Source organism: Gossypium hirsutum, chromosome D13 (assembly GCF_007990345.1).
Source record: "Gossypium hirsutum isolate 1008001.06 chromosome D13, Gossypium_hirsutum_v2.1, whole genome shotgun sequence".
NCBI lineage: Eukaryota > Viridiplantae > Streptophyta > Magnoliopsida > Malvales > Malvaceae > Gossypium > Gossypium hirsutum.
Genome location: NC_053449.1, coordinates 11965745 through 11983946, shown reverse-complemented (window position 1 = coordinate 11983946; position 18202 = coordinate 11965745). Strand labels below are relative to the sequence as shown.

At 34.9% G+C, this 18202-nt stretch overlaps 3 protein-coding genes across 13 annotated transcripts; all 3 read left to right on the top strand.

Moving 5' to 3' along the window:
- Positions 1–1611: 1611 nt before the first annotated feature.
- Positions 1612–5500, top strand: LOC107920481 (uncharacterized). The gene is made up of 6 exons (XM_016850215.2): positions 1612–2190; positions 3122–3207; positions 3289–3411; positions 3540–4364; positions 4485–4698; positions 4816–5500. The coding sequence occupies exons 1-6, from the start codon at positions 2079–2081 to the stop codon at positions 5337–5339; spliced, it is 1884 nt and encodes a 627-aa protein (XP_016705704.2). The 5' UTR covers positions 1612–2078; the 3' UTR covers positions 5340–5500.
- Positions 5501–5861: 361 nt separating this feature from the next.
- LOC107920482 (uncharacterized) lies at positions 5862–7357 on the top strand. 2 transcript variants are annotated; one of them, XM_016850218.2, is made up of 3 exons: positions 5862–6735; positions 6824–6905; positions 6987–7357. In XM_016850218.2, exons 1-3 carry the CDS (start codon positions 6619–6621, stop codon positions 7130–7132), a joined length of 345 nt encoding a protein of 114 aa, XP_016705707.1. In that variant the 5' UTR covers positions 5862–6618; the 3' UTR covers positions 7133–7357. The 2 variants fall into 2 exon arrangements, with proteins under 2 accessions (XP_016705707.1, XP_016705706.1); XM_016850217.2 differs by having other exon boundaries at positions 6383–6735; positions 6981–7357.
- A 2387-nt stretch (positions 7358–9744) lies between these two features.
- LOC107919914 (serine/threonine-protein kinase prpf4B) lies at positions 9745–17174 on the top strand. Of its 10 annotated transcripts, none has more exons than XR_005923695.1 (17): positions 9745–10172; positions 10810–12017; positions 12100–12287; positions 12413–12603; positions 12752–12820; positions 13161–13233; positions 13359–13515; positions 13628–13919; positions 14000–14114; positions 14239–14402; positions 14543–14617; positions 14726–15143; positions 15478–15537; positions 15856–15905; positions 16001–16028; positions 16354–16389; positions 16518–17174. XR_005923695.1 is itself a non-coding variant. In XM_016849355.2 (12 exons), the coding sequence occupies exons 1-12, from the start codon at positions 9876–9878 to the stop codon at positions 14912–14914; spliced, it is 2961 nt and encodes a 986-aa protein (XP_016704844.2). In that variant the 5' UTR covers positions 9745–9875; the 3' UTR covers positions 14915–15336. The 10 variants fall into 10 exon arrangements, 2 of the variants coding, with proteins under 2 accessions (XP_016704844.2, XP_016704842.2); XR_005923692.1 differs by having other exon boundaries at positions 15473–15537; XR_005923694.1 differs by having other exon boundaries at positions 15473–15537; positions 15796–15905.
- Positions 17175–18202: the final 1028 nt, after the last annotated feature.

Here is an 18202-nt window from a genome sequence, read left to right as displayed (position 1 = left end):
GCATGTTTAATTTATTGTTTTAAAAAATTGATAAAATAATAATAAATAAATATAGTTTGTCTTATTTGTTTACTAAAGTTTGAAATAAGCTTTATATTTGGTAAAAAAAATATGCATTAAGTCTGGTAATGTCCCGTAACCCCAATTCGATGTCGGACACGGGTTAGGGGTGTTACATCCAAGCTTTGATCTAATAGCAATCGAATATTTTTGAGCTACTCCAATAGTCCCACATAACTCAACCCATGGTTCCACCTGCTCAAATAATATGTTAATTCAATCACATAATAAATAAACAACATTTACTATGGTAGCTATATTATTATTAAATTAATTTTACCTTGTCACTAGTGGGAATGTATAAGGGGCATCCACTCAGAAACATAAAAATGGTAGCTGCCATCACGCCCATGACTACAGTAAAAGCAAACAACCACCAATTGACATCTTATCCGATTTTGTCGCCTGACACAACTCCCTGTACAACGTGGTCAATACGGTTGATCCCCAACTCAATTGGTCACATTCTTTGAAGTTGACCAGATGTAGTAGCCACCTTATGTGCACCAAATTTCAAGATTTATCAGGCATTATAATGCCCCTGATTAACCTTAGGATGAATGTTTAGGTGTATTATTCTTTTTCCATGTCAGTCGCGTTCTTACGAAATTCTATGAAATTATGTTTCAACCATTTCATCTCTATACAGCCACCTTGAAACTTGTTCGACACCTTCCCTAAAAATATTTCACAAAGGTCCTCCTTACCAAGAATGACCATTGCCCCCGTAACGATTAACCCATCCACCGATAAACCGAATTGTAAAGATACGTCCTCGAATGTGATTGTATACTCACCACATAGAAGATGGAATATGTGTGTCTGGTCTCCATCTTTTCACCAACATGCTAATAAGTGTGGAATCCAATTTGCGGGCCCAGCATCTCGCATGTAAGAATCTCGCATCTTGCAAATAACCACGAATTTCATTGGGTGCGCTCTTGGATAAATTGTGTATGAACCCCTCCAAAACTCAATTATTTGTCTATTTATATCAACAAAATAATTTTAAAAATTATAAAATTTAAATTTAAGTTAATTAAAATTAATTAAAATAAAAAAATTTCTATCACCAATTGTACAGCGAAAATGTGTTTATCGTCGAAACGAATAAGAAAATTTGCCATTTGTGAAAAGAAAATCAAAATGAATAATTTACGAAATGATAAAGTAAAACTAAAACATTTTTATACAAATTTATTGGAAATTTTAAAATTAATCTTGAGAGAATAGCAAGAATTGAGAGTTTAGAGAAGATGGAGAAAGTTGTATTTTAGTGAAAATAATAGAAAATGACTTTATAACATAAAAAGTTACCATTTGGGCTGGAGATAATTTTACCGTTGGTGCGTTTTAAAATTTTACCAAGGAGGAAATGACTTTTGGAGTAAAACACGCTTTCACAGTTTTTTTTTTTTAAATGATCTATTTCATTAAATTTACCGATTAATTTTTTTTTACATATTTCACTAATTTAACGGTAGTTGATAACCAAACTGAGCTAGTCTAACTTTTATCAACCACCAATTTCGGGGCTCGACTTCCCTTCTTTCCTCTATTTGTGTTTTGTTATGTTCCTGAGAGGCCCTCCAATACGCCATGCGAGTGTGGCGGATGAAAATGCCAAAAACATGAGGAACAAGAAAATACATAGTGCAAGTAAATCATCAAAGTCTTACCAAGGGTATTTTAGGAATCCAAATTTCCCCCAAACGATGTCAATCTCGTGTACGCAATCCTGACCGTTGATCCTTTTTCTCCAAAACACCTCCCCGCATAATATAAAATCACGCGCAAGAAACTCTCTCACGAATTTCCTTTACCGCTTTTTTGTTTTCCCCTTCCTGTAATTGCAGTTGGAAATGGAGGGAGTGCCGTCGAGCACAGCGGCGTATATGGGCTGGGACGAGGTGAATGTTTAAAGCGATAAAGGAAGGAGAGAGGTTCATTACTATTTGAAGAGAAGAGATGGGGTTTCAGATCTGGCTGTGGTTGGGAAAGAGAAAAGCTTGAGGCACATGTCTTATCATTTCTCTATTAAGAACCGCTCTCTTTTCTTCACTTCGATGCCGTTTTACAAGCTCAAGTCTCGCAGGGAGGTTGTATATTGGCTTAATTCTGTCGTTTCAGGTAATTACTACTGATTACTTTTTCTCTTTGTTTTCTTCGTATCTCGAGATTTACTTGGAGGTTTACGGGTTTGTTATGGATTGCGCTGGGTTTGTTTATGGTTAATACTGATTGGATCGGATTTGACTAGGGGTTTCGCTCTCCTTGAAACAAGCAGTTTTTTATCTCCTTTAATTTATTCTCAATATTTCATTTATCTAATTTATAAGTTTTCTGTAAATATTTTTGTTTTCATTTACATTTTTTCTGGCTGGTTTCTTTCGCCTGCACTAATGGAGTTGCTGGCTTGCGATATTTTATTGGTTTATTTCCTTTCCTTATATTTTTCATTTAGAAGACGTGTGAGTTTTCTCCTTTAAATTTTTATTTTCGTTTATCTTGATTGATTATCTTAACCATTAAACATAATCCTCTCTTCGGGTCCCGAGTAACGTGATACTTTTCTTCTTCCCCTCCTTTTTTTTTTTGTTTGTTTTTTTGGTTTGTTTTGGCTGTGGCGTTTATTTCTCTGACTGGCGTTATTTGGTTCTGCACACCACGGTAAATGTTAACTGACTATAATCTGGGCTGCAGGACTGCTAATTCAATTTTTAAGAGCCGATTGAGAGGATTCTTACGCCCTCAAATCTCTATGTCAACATCTTTCGTGACCAAATATATCTGCTTTCATTAAAATAAAAAATGTTTCATCTCCATGGAAACATGGTTGAATCAGCCGTTAATTCTTGTTGAATGTGAAAATGAATACTATTAAGACACAATCTATATGAGCTATTATTATTGTGACTTGTGAGCATCTTGTTTTCGTTTTGTTCCTTCTCAATTATCAGTTCTCTGCTGTCACATGTTTGCGTAATAAATTATCTTCTCTGTGGAGACTGGTGGAACTGAATATGTGTATTTGTGTTGCTAATTGTGTTAAAATTTACAGATATGTCTTCTCGTGAGCCGTACTGTTCAGTTGATGGCATTTGGAATGGGAAAGATGTGAAAAACATGGATTTTGGAGCCCTCAAGGTATGGATGATATGTTGGCGATATGGGTTTCTGCCCTCAATCAACCGTTCATTAACAATGTTCCTATTTTTCTTCCTACAGGATCTTCAGTCATGGAAGCTGGGCCAGTACACTGAAGAATTTTTATGGTTAGGTTCTTCATGGATATGTAGGAAAAAAAGAAAACACTATCAGTCTTACCTTAGGAATGGTGTAAAAATTTCGGTGAGTGTAACTTCCTTTATCAACCATCTCCTTCTATTCAACCTTAAGGCTTGCCATTTCTGCATCGCATGGCTTCAGTTTCTAACTTGTTTTTTTGGCTTTTGTGTCCCATCTACAAATCATCTCAGATTCATGACTTTGTTTATGTCTTAGCTGAGGAGGATAAACGACTTGTTGCATATTTGGAAGATTTATATGAGGACTCTAGAGGCAATAAGATGGTTGTCGTACGATGGTTTCACAAAATTGATGAGGTTGGTATTGTTTTGCCACACAATTATAATTACAAAGAGATTTTCTTTTCTCTTTGTCTTCAAGATCTTAGTATTGAATGCATAGATGGATTGGCTACTGTCCTTAGTCATATGCATTTCAAGAAATTCCTGAAAGAAGCAAAACATACTCGGATGGAGCCATTTGTATGCTGCAAGCAGTTTGAAAATGATGATCTCAAGCCTTTTGACATTACTCAAGTTAAGGGTTATTGGAAACAAGATATGCTTAGATATATGTATAGTCTTTCTCCTTCAAATAATTGCGCGAGTCATCAGCAACATGCTGATTATAAGGAAACAGATTGGGACATTGATGATGGTTTTGGGATAAGACCTAGAAAGAGATATTGTCAGTCAAAGGATGATGATGTTTACATGCATTTCAGTGGCAGTCGAGAGTCTGTAGATGCATTAGGTGCAAATCTTCAAGATTTTCAGAACAGAAAAAATGGAACTGAAAGTTTCAATGGAGGTAGGTCTTCATTCCTGTCTGCTGGTGACACTAAGCACTATGTTTCTCAGCATTTAAAATTAGGCTCCCAGGTTGAGATATTAGCTCAAGATAGTGGTATTAGAGGGTGTTGGTTTAGAGCTCATGTAATCAAGAAGCACAGGGATAAGATGAAGGTGCAATACCATGATATTGAGGATGCAGCTGATGAATCTAACAAATTAGAGGCATGTATTATTTTTATTTTTTTTGGTTTACAGGGCTGTAAAGAAGTATTAATGAGGGAACTCATATTATTGACTCTTTATCTTCTGAGTTACTAAATGATTTATGACTTTATGTTATAGGAATGGATTTTGGCATCGAGGGTTGCTGTTCCTGATCCAGTGGGAATCCGTATTTGTGGAAGGACAACTGTTCGACCATCCTCAGAATACCAAAGATGTAATGCTTCATGTATTGGTGTTGGGTCTGTTGTTGATGCGTGGTGGCATGATGGGTGGTGGGAGGGCATTGTCATTAAGAAGGATTCAGAAGATAAATTTCATGTTTATTTCCCAGGTTTGTAGAATACTCCAAATCTGAATGTTAATGTTTTGTTTTTTTTATGGTCATGAACCATCTATCAAGTCTATCTGGTTTCCATTTCCCAGCTCTGACATATTATATTATTTGCAGAAGAAAAGCTGGAATCAGTGTTTGGCAGTGGGGATGTAAGGCAATCTCGGGAATGGATTGGAAATCGTTGGATAAATATTAAGGAGAGGCATGATCTTGTGAATTCCATATTTAGGGGCCGGAAGCAAGTTGAAGGAAAATCTTATGATTGCAATGTGGAAGATACCACCATTTGTGACGGTGTACAGTACGGTGCTGATGGCACAGATTGTAATGATTCTCCTGTAGAACCAGGAAGTGTTGGGGCAAAAGATGTGGTAGTTGTTGTACCAGATCTTTCAAAGGATGATTTGCTTTCCCGGTTGAAGTGGAAGTCATCAAGGAAGAGAAGGAATACGACCTGTGTACAGAAGCTGAATTACAGTAGAAATGTCATAAAAGCCACCTCAGGATTGGTTACTTGTGAGAGATTTATAAACCCTTCGTCAATAAACGTTGATAATGATAACTGCAAGTACATGGGTGATCCATTATTCTGTTCTTCAGTAGTGCCGCCTCTAGCAAGCTTGGTTATGACTAGGTGATCGACCCATTCTCAGTGGAGATTTTGGAGTTGGTTTTTTTTTTTTTTTTCCCACATTGGATTTTATTTTCCTTCATGTACATAGTGCACCTCCTGTACGCAATGTTTTGTTGGAAATGTTCTTTTGAGAAGTCAATGGCATCTATCCTTGCGTCTTGCAAAGTCCGATCCACGTTTAGGCTATTTTTTAGATTGTTGCTTGAAGATTCTGATTTTTATGTAGTCTGTATATCATTGTAGGGTAAAAAGAGATATATATATACGTACACGTTTATTTTGTTGCATGTTTCAACCATGAGCTCAAAGCATTGCATGGATACTCGACAATCGACATGTGATGCGGGTTGTTTTGACAGATATGGGCGCAACTGAATGTTTGGTTGGTTGGGAATTTTGTCGAATCTTGGCTCTTGCCAATTGCACAACTATGCAGACTTTTTCTGATAATTTGTGACGAGTATCACACCGTAGCAGAACAGCGACAATGGTAGGTCCAGTGATTAATCCATGTCGTAATCATCTCGGTTAAGGAGCTTATTCCCTGTCTTCATCACTTTACATTTGATTATTAGGAATTAAACGATTATGACTTCTAATAAAGGATTGCTATTAATTAATGCTACAATTCCCAGACGTTAAGCTAGAAAATGGGCAATTATAAGAATGCACTCCAAAGGGAAGCAGATAGAAACACTTTTACCCTTTTGAAAGTTTAACAGCTGTAAATAGTATCCTAGGTTTAAGTTGAATTTCATTGTCATTATATTATATTATCCTGCCTTTTCAGGATTATAGTTTTGTCATATTAAGATGTATCCTCCTAAAATTTTGAAGAGTCTGTGTCTCATTCTAAAGCAAATCTCCTTGTGGTTACCTAATCTTTGTCATGATGGATTAAAAGTGGGACATTGATACGAATTTGGTCTCACAAGCAACTTCTTTAAAGAATTATTACGGATGAGAAAAACAAAATGAGGATAAAAGTAGAATGTGGGGTACCCTCCATGAATGAAGCATCTTCTTCAACTAAGCATTAAAAAGACCCTTTTTTTCCCCTTTACCAGTTTAAGATGCTCTTTCTTCACCCTCCAAATTGTAGCATCTCCAAAAGATGGGCTTGCACCATCAGTTGTAGTTGAGTTACAGCAGGAGCTGCTGTTCCTATATCTTTTTCCATTCCTTTTATTTTCACTTTGGTTGCAGCTCCAGATTGAACCCTGTTACCTTCTTTCTCCTGTATGAATACCTTTGAGTGTTTACATTAAGGGATAAAAGAAACCATGCTTCATCCTGGTCAAGCCAAGGAGGAGGTCACAAAAATTGAACTTAACAACCCAAAAAGCCTATTGCTTCCTGGAAGTAGCCTTGCCTCTGTTGAATCCTTATCTATGCCACTTGTTAGTACTCTCTTTTTTTCTATCTCTTGTTGTATTCTCTTTTATTAATGAACTGTAGTGTTTTGTGTTTTATGTTTGGTGAGAACAGGTCCACCAAGTTGTTCTCTCAGCCGATATTCAGTGTGCAGAGTGTCAAAGGAGAATAGCACACATAATGTCAAGAATGAAGGGTACTTTTGTTTTAAAATTGTCTTCTCAAATACAATAATGTAATCAACTGTATGTATTCCTTCTTTGATTGGCAGAGACAGACTCAGTTTTGGTGAATGTGTTGGAGAAGAAGGTAACACTCACCAGTAGATACCCTAGTAATGGAAAGCAAGTTGCTGTTATTAACAAGAATCCTCTCAGCGCAATGAGCATGGTGAAGAGGATTTTTCGCACTTTCCGAAGATGAATCGGAATAAAGCAAAACAAACATTCAACATGCTACACTGTTCTTCTTATCAAGATTTTTTGTTTATTACAGCCTCAAAGAAAATAAATGATTCAAAGCAGTGTGGTTATCAGTTTAGCCATATCTCACTTGTATATATGGCACTTTCATAGCATTTACCTGAAAAGTTTCTAGTCTTTGTTAACTGATATAATGAATCAAATTTCATCTTTTTGGGGTGGCAGAATCAGGTTCCAAAAATCAAAGACTTTGAGAGAAAGAGTCAAAAGAAGAAATATTCTTTGGTTCTACATCTCCTATCTTAACACTTTTAAACAACCATGGAAAACCAATTCCAATAATTGACCTGATAGTAATACCTCATGCCTGTAACCCTTCTTTTAAATGTGAAAAAGCTTTGCTAAAAAGGGATTCTACAGATTTATGATGATAGTTTATTTCAATAATTGATTGATTTTGCAAATGAAAATGTTTAATTTGGAGCATTGTATAACTTCCTTTTCGTCTTTGCTCTAAATCCTTGTACTTTTCACACATTTGAAATTTAGTCCATCTATTTTTATTTTCAAAAATAAAACACACCTTGATAACCATGTAAAAAAATAACCCTATAATAAATCTAAATTTAATAAAAGAATTTTAATAGCAATAACAGTTAGACTTACATTCTTAAATCCAAGAAGTAAACCATCGATCCAAGACCAGAGTATTCGGAGGATTATTCTTACCAAAATAGAAAATATATCAAAAAACTAAAAAGTATAATAATAAATAATAAATAAATAAATAATTTACATATAATTTAGAATTTCTAATTGTACTTAGAATTGTATAATGTATAATTGTAATTTGTCAGCAAAGTTGTTTCTTTTTTTTCCTTCAAATTCAAAGAATTCTTCTCCCTTTATACATAGGTCATCGATTCAGCATTGAAAAAAAGGGCCAAATCGTTTTATCAACATGAGTGTTTTATATCGAAAAAATATTTTTATTTTGAAAATATTTCTATATTTAGTAACATAATAGTAGAAAGAGTAGCCTGTTGCATCTGAACTTCAAACGGGTTTGGCCTTAACCATGTTAATGGTCTCAGATTATTGGTTAATAGAGAATCAAAGTTGATGTACCCATGAATCACGAAATGCTATAGTTCTATAATATGGTTTTAAAGATTTATTCAAAAGTAATTTGCGGTGTCATGCACTCTTTTCTTTTCTAGAGATTAAATTTAAAATAGATAAATAGTAAAATATTTTTATTTTTACTATTTTTTTTTACTTTTAGGTTTAGTGATAAATTCTAATTCAAATTTAGCACAAAATATATTTAAAACATATGGGTTACAAGTGTATAACTATCCTATGAACAATTTGGATAGAACATAATAAAAATATATCATCCTAAATCTAATAACGTTGTGTTTTTAACACGTCAAATCTAAGATATTCATGTAATGAGTATACACATTTACATTTTGATCATTGTACTTTAAAAATAATGCATGGTATATTTGAATAGGTATTTAACGCCTAAATTGATGATTCAATAAAAACAATATAAATATCATAAGAATTTAATTAAAAGAGATCAATTTAAAATTTAGTCCATAATTAATAGAAGTTTACTAAATTAACCTAGATAAGAAAGAGCTTCTTCTTTTTTTTAAATTGTGGAATTAATTATATTTTTGCTCTTGGTATTTACTATAATTTTTATTTTCCAACGGTATAAAAACTTTACAGTTGTAAATTGGGCTATTTTTTTTCGAACAGTATAATTACTCTTTCAGTTGTAAATTGGGATAAATTTTAAAATTATGATTTCATGTGAAATTTTTTAAAATTTTTTTGATCTTTTTAATTTTATTTAAATGTATATATGAAAAAATTTGGTACAATGATAATTGCAACTCTAACTATTTGTAAGGTAGATGAACACCCAACTAATAGGCTACTATTGGGATTCGTATATATGAAACATTAATTTTTATTAAATTGTATATATTAAAAAATTAAATAAAATTATTTGTAGATGTACTATGTACATGTAAAATGAATCTACATTGATAATGACATTATCGATATGTAGAAATTAAATTAAATTAATTTTTATGTATAAAATTATATATGTGTATAACATATTGTATTGTACCAAAACGTATGAACAATCTTAGGATTTATTCGTAGTAAATTTGAAAATTTTATAATAGTTCTATCCAAATTGCTAGGAATTAGTAAAAGTTAGGTCAAATTGATTAAATTGATCAAATCAAATCAATTTGGTGAAATCGGTTTAACTTAGTTGATATAAATTTAATTTCAAATATAAAGGAGATTTGATATATATTTTTTGAATAATTTCACTTAAGCTTTAAGGCATTTGAATCTACGTTCTATTACGTTAATAATAATACCCATAGTAATTGAATTAATGTGCCAGAATTTGATATATTTAAACCAAAGACACTAATTGCTGAGTCCTTACAAGTTGTATCCCTGGAAATTTAGAGAAAAAAAAATATATATTTATATAGCCGCCACACGCTTCAAACCGGCACGTACGAAAGAGCAGCGGCCCCCAAATCAAGCAGCCCAAAATCCCAAAGCCAGAAAACAGTCCATAAATACGAAAACGAAAATAAAAAGGTAAAACTATTTTCTTTCGCTCCAAGAATATTAAAAGAAAAACAATCTCATTGAAAAAACCCTAATCTTAACCCTAGATTTTCTGCAATTAATTCCCAATGGCTAGCGACACCACAGATTCTCATCGAAGGAAGCACCGTCGTTCTCCATCCGACGAAGAGGAAACCGATAAATCCTCCAAACGCCACAAGCATCGCCACCACAAACATCGTCACCACCGCCATCGCAGCAAAAAGCACGAGGACGAAGCCAGAGATAGCGGTGAAGATCCGCTTCCTCCTCCTTCGATTCCTGGACCTGATGATGACGTCGAGGAAGGAGAGATTCTTGATGAGGAACCGACCGCCGAAATCAAGGCTGATCAATCTCGCGATGGCCGGGATGTTTCGGATCCGGTGTGTTCAGTTTACCCTTGCTTGTTTTAATTTGTCACGGCTGTGTTTAGTGCTTACTATCATTTGTGTTTCCATTTGCCGTTTAGTTACTGAGAAATTGGGGAAGACACTCGGGCTCTTTCTTTAGTTTCAAGGGGGAATTTTTTAAATATTTTGATATTTGTACCCTTTTACTTGGTTTTGAATTTTATCAAGCAAAATTTTGAAATTTGAGTGTTGGGCAGTACTTGGAAGAAGTTATTCTTTTGGTTGCTTGCTGACTGAGTTTGGAAATTTTGACAAATTTCATCAAGCCCTTTTTTCTCGGTGACCTGACGGACCTTTATTGCATATTTTCGTGGATTATGTTATATTTTTATAAAATTGGGATAATGAATCTGTGGTTTGTGAGAGCTTGTTAGATTACTGAGTGAGTATCCCATTCATATGCACTACCACACAAAGAAAATGTTTGAATTGCAAAAAGAAGTATCCTCCTAGGCGTTTCAGTGGAGACTGATGGCTTACTATTCAGTTGTAAGAGCTGGTTACAGTTGTTGCATATATGTGCTTGTAATTACTGTTCTTTCAATTTTTTAGAATGATGCGTTTCAAGTTTGTGCACTCAATTTCTTGTTTGCATTGTCTATTTTTGAAGGGAGCTGGCGAAAATAGTAATTCTGTGGATGAGCAAGTAAGAGGGATTGGTGACAAGAGTGAAGATAGGAAGCATAATCATTCTAGGCTCTCTGGAAATTTAAGTGTTGAGTCTCAAGGAGAATTGGTCCCCAGAGTTGTCTCTGATGATCATATCAATAGGTCACCTTCAAGAAGTGGTAAGAAAAAGAATTACCATGAGGATGTCAAAGAGGTTGATGACAAGAAATTAAGCGACACAAGAAACTCGTTGTCCTCTGAAAGTTCTGGGGAAAAATACAAAACATCAGCTAGCTCACCACTTGATTCAAGATGCTATGATTATACTAGGAGTAGATCTGAGTCACGTTATATTGTGAGGGAAAGATCACGTTCCCAAAGCATAGTAGATGAGGAGGCTCTTTTGAAAAGAAGTCGCCGTCACGAACGCGACCCTAGTCAGGATGGGCAACATGGTAGTAGAAACTTAGTTAGGAATGATGAAAGAGAACGAAGTGCCAGTTATGGCAGATATATGGGTGAAGAAAGGCATCGCAACATGGAGACACGTGGTAGAGAGAGGAGCAGGGAAAGGGAGATGGATTGGGAATTAAGAGGGGAGAAGGACCGCGACAGAAGCAGAGAAAGGGAGATGGGAGTTGAATGGAGCAGGGACAGGGAGATTTATGGTGAGAGGAGAAGGGAGAGGGAGCGAGCAAGGAGTAGAGATAGAGACATGAGTGGTGAAAGGAGAAGGGAGAAGGAGCGAGAGAGGAGTAGGGAGAGAGAAATGGAGAGGGAAAGGAGAAGGGAGAAGGAGCGAGGGAAGAGCCGGGACAGGGATCTAGATGGTGAAAGGAGAAGGGAGAAGGTGCATGATAGGATCTGGGATACAGAAGCAGATAGAGATAGGAAGAGGGAGAAGGAAAGAGATTGGAGCAGGGATCATAGCAGTGCTTATGATAGAGATAGAGATAGGAGAAGGGAAAAAACTGAAGAATGGAACCAAGAGCGGGAGAGGGAAAGGAGAAGGGACAGGAGTAGGGATAGAGATAGGAATATTGAAATTGAAAATGATGGCTATGGTGATCGAGATAGATATAAGAAACATTCTCACTCGAAACGGGATGAAACAGAAATTTATCGAGACGGAACAAGGAAGAATGAAACAGTAAAGGTTCATGGTTCTAACATCGATTCATTGGAAAGACATGGTGATAAACTAAAAAGGTATACCTCATTTGAAAAAGATGTTTCATGGTATTTTGTTCTATCGTAATCTAATCAGTTCGTATATATCTGATTTGTTCAGAGATGAAGAGGAGCAAGACGATTTTGAAGAAAGGATTACGTTAAAACTTGCTGGAGAGGAGGAGGAAGAGGCAGAACTCAATAGGATTAAAGAGGAAAGTAGGAAGCGAAGGCAAGCCATCTTAGAGAAATATAAGAGTCAGCCGTTGCAGCAACAGACACAGTCACTCGCAGCGGATGTAAATAAAGGTTTTTGTCCCCCATCAACTTTTATTTTTAACTTATTATTTTAGCTTTATTGAGCTTTGATGCAGCGTAACGCGGTGTTCACATGCTTTGTAATAAATAGCTAATAAACTTTTTATCTAAACCAGATAATAGGCCTGTAGAGAATAATGGGCAAATAATAGCTCCTACTCGTGCTGGTCCAGATGTCGTTGGTGGGCATGAAGACATCTATTTTGCTGATCCATTATTGTCTGTTCAGAAGTCACCTTCAGAAAATGGGCATGCTGCTGCGGAGAGGACATCTGGTGCTGCTGGGCTTGGTGAGGGTACCCCGAAGGTGTGTTGGTTTTCTATTCTAATACATTTGAATTTTATATATTCTCAACCTGCATTCTTTCTTTAAGATCTTAATTTGGATGTGCTGAATTTGGCATTTATTTTTAGGCTATTTAGGTGTATAATTTCCATTTTATTTATTTGTGCAGAGTGAGAGGTCAGATGATATTTTCTGTGATGATATATTTGGAGAAACACCTACTGGAGTTCGTAAATTGGTATGTATCAGATTTGGCTATTTGCTTTGGTCTGTTGTGTATCAGTACTAATTAAGAGTTGATTAAGTTGGTATCTCAGGTCTGGATTCACTTCTTGACTGCCTTTTTCTCTTTTTCTTATCCCTTTTTGTCGTGTATATCTGCAATAACTTAAGTTTCTAAGTGGCTAACAGGCTCTTATTTGTTCACTTTTAGTACGTTTTAGTAACATGATTTAGCTTTCTCCTAGCATAAATGCTTTCTCATGCATGGTTTGAAGTTTGTTTATTTACTATATTATATTTAAGTTGAGAGCTGGGACAATAAGGCTTAAAAACATCTATAAATGGTGTGTTTGTAGGGTAAAGGTGATGGTTTGCCGGTTATAAGGAGTGGTCTTCATGACAATTGGGATGATGCTGAAGGATATTATAGTAAGTTTCTAGTTGTTACTTTGTTATACAAATAAATAGACACGCAGACACATATGTTTCATATAACCGAAACAAAATTCTCTGGTATATGTTTAAGCTCGTTTACTGCTGTTCTTTCTGTCCAGGCTATCGATTTGGTGAAATACTTGATGGCCGATATGAAGTAACTGCTGCTCATGGAAAAGGAGTTTTTTCGACGGTTGTACGTGCGAAGGATCTTAAGGCTGGTGCCACTGTTCCCGAAGAAGTAGCTATAAAGATCATTCGTAATAATGAAACGATGTGAGTGATCTAACTTTCTCATTGATTCTTATGTTATTTTTCTATTATACAGAGTTCAAGTTCTCCAACTTTGTTCCTGCTACGTGCTTGTATTAATACTGGTTTGATACAGGCACAAGGCTGGTCAGCTGGAGGTTCAAATATTGAAAAAATTAGCAGGTGCAGATCCAGATGATAAGCGCCATTGTGTTCGTTTTTTGTCAAGTTTCAAGTACAGGAATCATCTTTGTTTAGTTTTTGAGTCTCTTCATATGAATCTGCGTGAAGTTCTCAAGAAGTTTGGTCGCAATATTGGTCTTAAACTAACTGCTGTCAGAGCTTATGCTAAGCAACTTTTTATTGCGCTTAAGCATCTAAAAAACTGTGGTGTTCTTCATTGTGATATAAAGCCTGATAACATGCTGGTATGTATAAGTTTTTCATTCATGTTTGTGGCTAACTTTTTCAATTGATTGTTTAATTTGACATGTTTCTTTCTTTTCAGGTAAATGAGGCAAAAAATGTGCTGAAGCTTTGTGATTTTGGTAATGCCATGTTTGCTGGTAAAAATGAAATTACACCATACCTTGTTAGCCGCTTTTATCGTGCACCAGAAATAAGTAAGTCTCAACATAAAGCTTTTACATTTTAGGGTGGCTGGATAATTTACTTGTGTTGGATGATATCTGTATATTACCATGTCTTTTGGTTAAGGTCTTCTATTTGTATTTCTTCATGGTGCAGTTCTTGGTTTGCCTTATGATCATCCAATGGATATCTGGTCTGTTGGTTGCTGTTTGTATGAGCTATATACTGGAAAAGTTCTTTTCCCTGGTCCAACAAACAATGACATGCTGCGTCTTCATATGGAACTCAAAGGTCCTTTTCCAAAGAAGATGTTGCGTAAGGTACATGGTCAATTTGTGTGAATGAGTTGTTCTTTGAGAAAAATATTTTGCATTTTCTTTTTTAATATACAATATTTGCTTGTATTATGTAATTTTCTTTGCTTGTGCTGATAACTTTTTATTCCTTTTTTTCTTTTCAGGGAGCATTTACGGAACAACACTTTGATCAAGATCTGAATTTTCATGCTACAGAAGAGGATCCTGTTACTAAAAAGGTTTTCTCTTTTTTTTTTCCCTCTGAAATGCTTAATACTGTTACATTGATATAAGTTGTTTGTCATGGTTGTCCTTGTCTTGACCAAGAATCTAAATATGCCTTTCAGAGTATAAAGAGGATGATTCTTAACATAAAGCCAAAAGATATCAGTTCAATTATTGTTGGCTCTCCAGGTGAGGATCCAAAGATGGTAGCCAACTTCAAAGACCTTCTAGAAAAAATTTTTGTGCTTGATCCAGAGAAGAGAATGACAGTAACTCAGGCATTGGCTCATCCATTCATCACGGGCAAGTGAAACATGTTGCTGATTTTATGTCTCCAGAAATGTGTTCCGCTAGATATTTGTACATTATGACCTAACTCATATTTAGATATCTAATCATTGGGAATTCTGTCTTTTATCTTCTCTGTGCTGGACAAAGAGCTTTGGGCACTGTTTTTGGCATGGTTGAAGTCAAAAGGTTGATGTTTGGTCAGGAGTACTCTTTACTGGCGATTCTTTCAGTGGAATGTACTTTTCTATTGTAAGACAACTAGCCAAAGGCGTTTTTATCTCTTGTAATCATTCTTGATATGGCCATTGTGAAAATTTGTCATCTTTTTACCTGCTGAACTTTGTTGAATAATGAGAAAAATATATTCAGTTTCCTATGAGTTTATAGAACAAAATTTGTTCTTTAAACTTGGCAAGGTGACTCCTTCCTATTTGCCCTTTTATTTTAGTTTCTACTGGTCTTTTATTGTTGTTGGTTTTGCTGTTCCATTTGTTAATTTTCTAGTTGTGTCACTTTTGTTTTTCTATCTTATCAGAATGGTTTGAGCTCTGGGAAGTCTAATTTGATTTTTCATTCAGGATAGCTGCTACTGCTTTGAGGCAACCCTCCAGTGCTTAAAAGCTTAAAAGGCACCCAGGAGAAGGTACCTTGGTTTGTTTATTTGGAGCTGTTTTTGACGCCCTAAAAACTGATTATATTGATTCTTTGGTTTTGTTAGAGAGATGTATTTTGGTCACTACTATTCTATACTTTGCTTCCAGCCAACCTTTTTGTATCCTATGTATGCTTTTGTGGTGCCTTGGTAATTTTATGTGGTGCCTATATGTTGTGATTATATTGATATTTTTTTGTTGCGTTTTGTTAGAGATGTACTTCTTAAAATTCTTTTGACCTTTTCTAGAGATATGCATGTCCTAATGAAATTGCATTATATCTGATCCATGGCTCAATCATCTTGGAGGCACTTGCACTGGTCGTAAAGGAGTCAGCTTGAATTCAAAGTCCATCTCAGTGAGTAATTATTTGCCTAGTTCCTCTATCATTTTGCAATTTTTCTTGTTGAAAACATTAATATTTTAATTTGATCCTCTCTATTTTGTTCTTAGGGTGTAAAACCTGTGCTCCCCAATTCTTGTAAGTATTTTTCAATATCATTATATCAGCATTGTCTATTTTTGCGTTTTCTTGAGAACTCCAGTAGCTTTCTTTTCTTAAAATGTTTTGGAGCTCTAGAATCTGTCTTATCAAATCTCAAAGTCCTCCCCTGTATCTCATTTGTTACCCTTGAATTTTAATGACTTGCTGAAGAAATAAATCTTGTGCAATAGGAGTGTTTCCTTTGTTAAAAACTTTCCCGTGCTTCCTTCTGTTATCTTGTTGAAAACATAAATTGCCAGCAATATTAGTGCTGTAAAGTGACATAGAAACCCTTTACTTATTTTAGTTGTATTGCTTGCAGGGCCTTAATGCTTTACTCATTGAGCTTTGAAACTGGGTTCGTTGTTTTTTCTTTTGAAGCTTTTCTTGTTCTTTGGCTCTAAATTACCATCATAATAAGAAACTAAATAAGTTGATAATGAGGGTTTTTCTATGTTGTTGACGGGGAAAATCTTGTCCTTGAAGGATTGATGCACCTATAAATCCTCTTGTTCATAGATTTTACGAAGGAATTAAATGCATATGGAAATAAAGGCTTAGGTTGGAACTCTGTCCAATTTTTGGATGAGTAACACATCAACTTATAATGCTCGAGTGGTACTTATGTGCATATTGATCAATATCAGTGCAATGTGTAAGCTAGTCTAAAACTTGTGGTGAGCTTGTAAGTGTGTGGTCTTTTTAAGTTCTGCTGGAAACGCTACAGTCTAACCTAAATTTGTTGTATGGGTCTTCGTTTTAATCTAATCGTGATAGATTTTCTTGCCTCCTGTTGTTTCTCTCTCAATAAAACTTGAAATTTGGATTTAGAAACACTAAATTTAGGTAGGTAATGTAGTAGTACCCCGTGAGTAGAGAAGGCTGTGGTAGTGTGACTTGAATGGCCTCTTTTGATGGAAGCAAGGCTAGAGCCAGTGATTCCAAATAAAGCAACAGTTTAGTTTGTGGCTTCTGTGATATTGCGTGAGGAGGCTGCTTTTGGGGGTTTGGCGTATTCAGGAGGAACAACGGTTACACAGATGAATGGAATTAGAAAATAGTGGTTTTCCCCTGCACCTATATAATTTTGTATGTTTGTGTGCTGTTAATTATGAATACGAAAGAAGACTCATTTTTCTTGTATTTTACTTATTAGTTTTGCTTTCTTTTAACGTCAAACCCACCACGGTAAAATAATTTACTTGGAAGCTCTTTTTTTTTTTTTTGCTATTTGTTTTTAGTTGAAATATAAAATTTTTATTTCCCATTTTCAAAAATAAAACGCTGATTAACTCGCAAGTATCCTTTTTATAAATAAAAGATTTTTTTTGCTTTTCATTTTCTTTATACGATTCGAAAGAACAAAATTATAACTAAATTTTGATTCGAATAAATCGGGTTACCCCTTTTTCCCACAAGAAAAGGAAAATCACTATCTACATTTCCAAAACCAAATATGTGAAGCAGTAGTTTAATAAGTTATAGCGATAACGATCATTGAGTGATCAGTTGCATGAGAAATATGATAAATTCATGTTAATTTATCAGCCAATAAAGAAATGGTTAATTGTTGCATCGATAAATTCTTGAAGCATGGGGATAACTTTTTTTTTTTTTAATGAAAGAAATTAATTAGCTTTGTTGGGTGTCAAATCAACTACGGTGGTAAATAAACGGAGTCCCATCACTTTTACCAATCTGTTTTCACGTATAACAAAGATAAAGGAAAAAACCAATCAAAGTCTTGGGGTTCCTTTAGATTTTATTTTCGGCTAGTGAGGAAAAGAAAGCACTCCAATGAAGAAAAATATTGACATTTTGACTTCATAAACATTACAAAAATAATCATTTAAATAGTAATTAGGTTTAGACGCGTGATTGATTTTAATTTCATCATTCCAAGGTTGGATCTTTTTACCGAAATTAATTTGCTGTTTTAAAATATTGTGTACAAAAAGAAAAATCCTGAGTTGATTTTAAATGCATGGCTTATCAAGAAAGATTGACGGAAGTATCTAGTTTTTACGTCGGCCATTTTAACATATGCCATAGCTTATTCATTGTCCCAATATTAATTAAACTGAAACAACAAACAATTAATTGTTCTACTTATTACATTTTTTTTACTAATACTTTTCTTGTTTTTGGTTTCTCACGGAAAGTCCTTTACG

What these genes read in the sequence shown, in the direction of transcription:
- LOC107920481 (XM_016850215.2), top strand. Translation starts at nt 2,079, where the DNA reads ATGTCTTATCATTTCTCTATTAAGAACCGCTCTCTTTTCTTCACTTCG. An exon ending in GGAATGGTGTAAAAATTTCG is followed by an intron (nt 3,412 to 3,539) that starts GTGAGTGTAACT and finishes AAATCATCTCAG; the next exon opens with ATTCATGACTTTGTTTATGT. An exon ending in ATGAATCTAACAAATTAGAG is followed by an intron (nt 4,365 to 4,484) that starts GCATGTATTATT and finishes TTTATGTTATAG; the next exon opens with GAATGGATTTTGGCATCGAG.
- LOC107920482 (XM_016850217.2), top strand. Translation starts at nt 6,619, where the DNA reads ATGCTTCATCCTGGTCAAGCCAAGGAGGAGGTCACAAAAATTGAACTT. An exon ending in AATCCTTATCTATGCCACTT is followed by an intron (nt 6,736 to 6,823) that starts GTTAGTACTCTC and finishes TGGTGAGAACAG; the next exon opens with GTCCACCAAGTTGTTCTCTC. An exon ending in CATAATGTCAAGAATGAAGG is followed by an intron (nt 6,906 to 6,980) that starts GTACTTTTGTTT and finishes TTTGATTGGCAG; the next exon opens with AGACAGACTCAGTTTTGGTG.
- LOC107919914 (XM_016849353.2), top strand. Translation starts at nt 9,876, where the DNA reads ATGGCTAGCGACACCACAGATTCTCATCGAAGGAAGCACCGTCGTTCT. An exon ending in ATTCGTAATAATGAAACGAT is followed by an intron (nt 13,516 to 13,627) that starts GTGAGTGATCTA and finishes GGTTTGATACAG; the next exon opens with GCACAAGGCTGGTCAGCTGG. An exon ending in AGGATCCTGTTACTAAAAAG is followed by an intron (nt 14,618 to 14,725) that starts GTTTTCTCTTTT and finishes TATGCCTTTCAG; the next exon opens with AGTATAAAGAGGATGATTCT.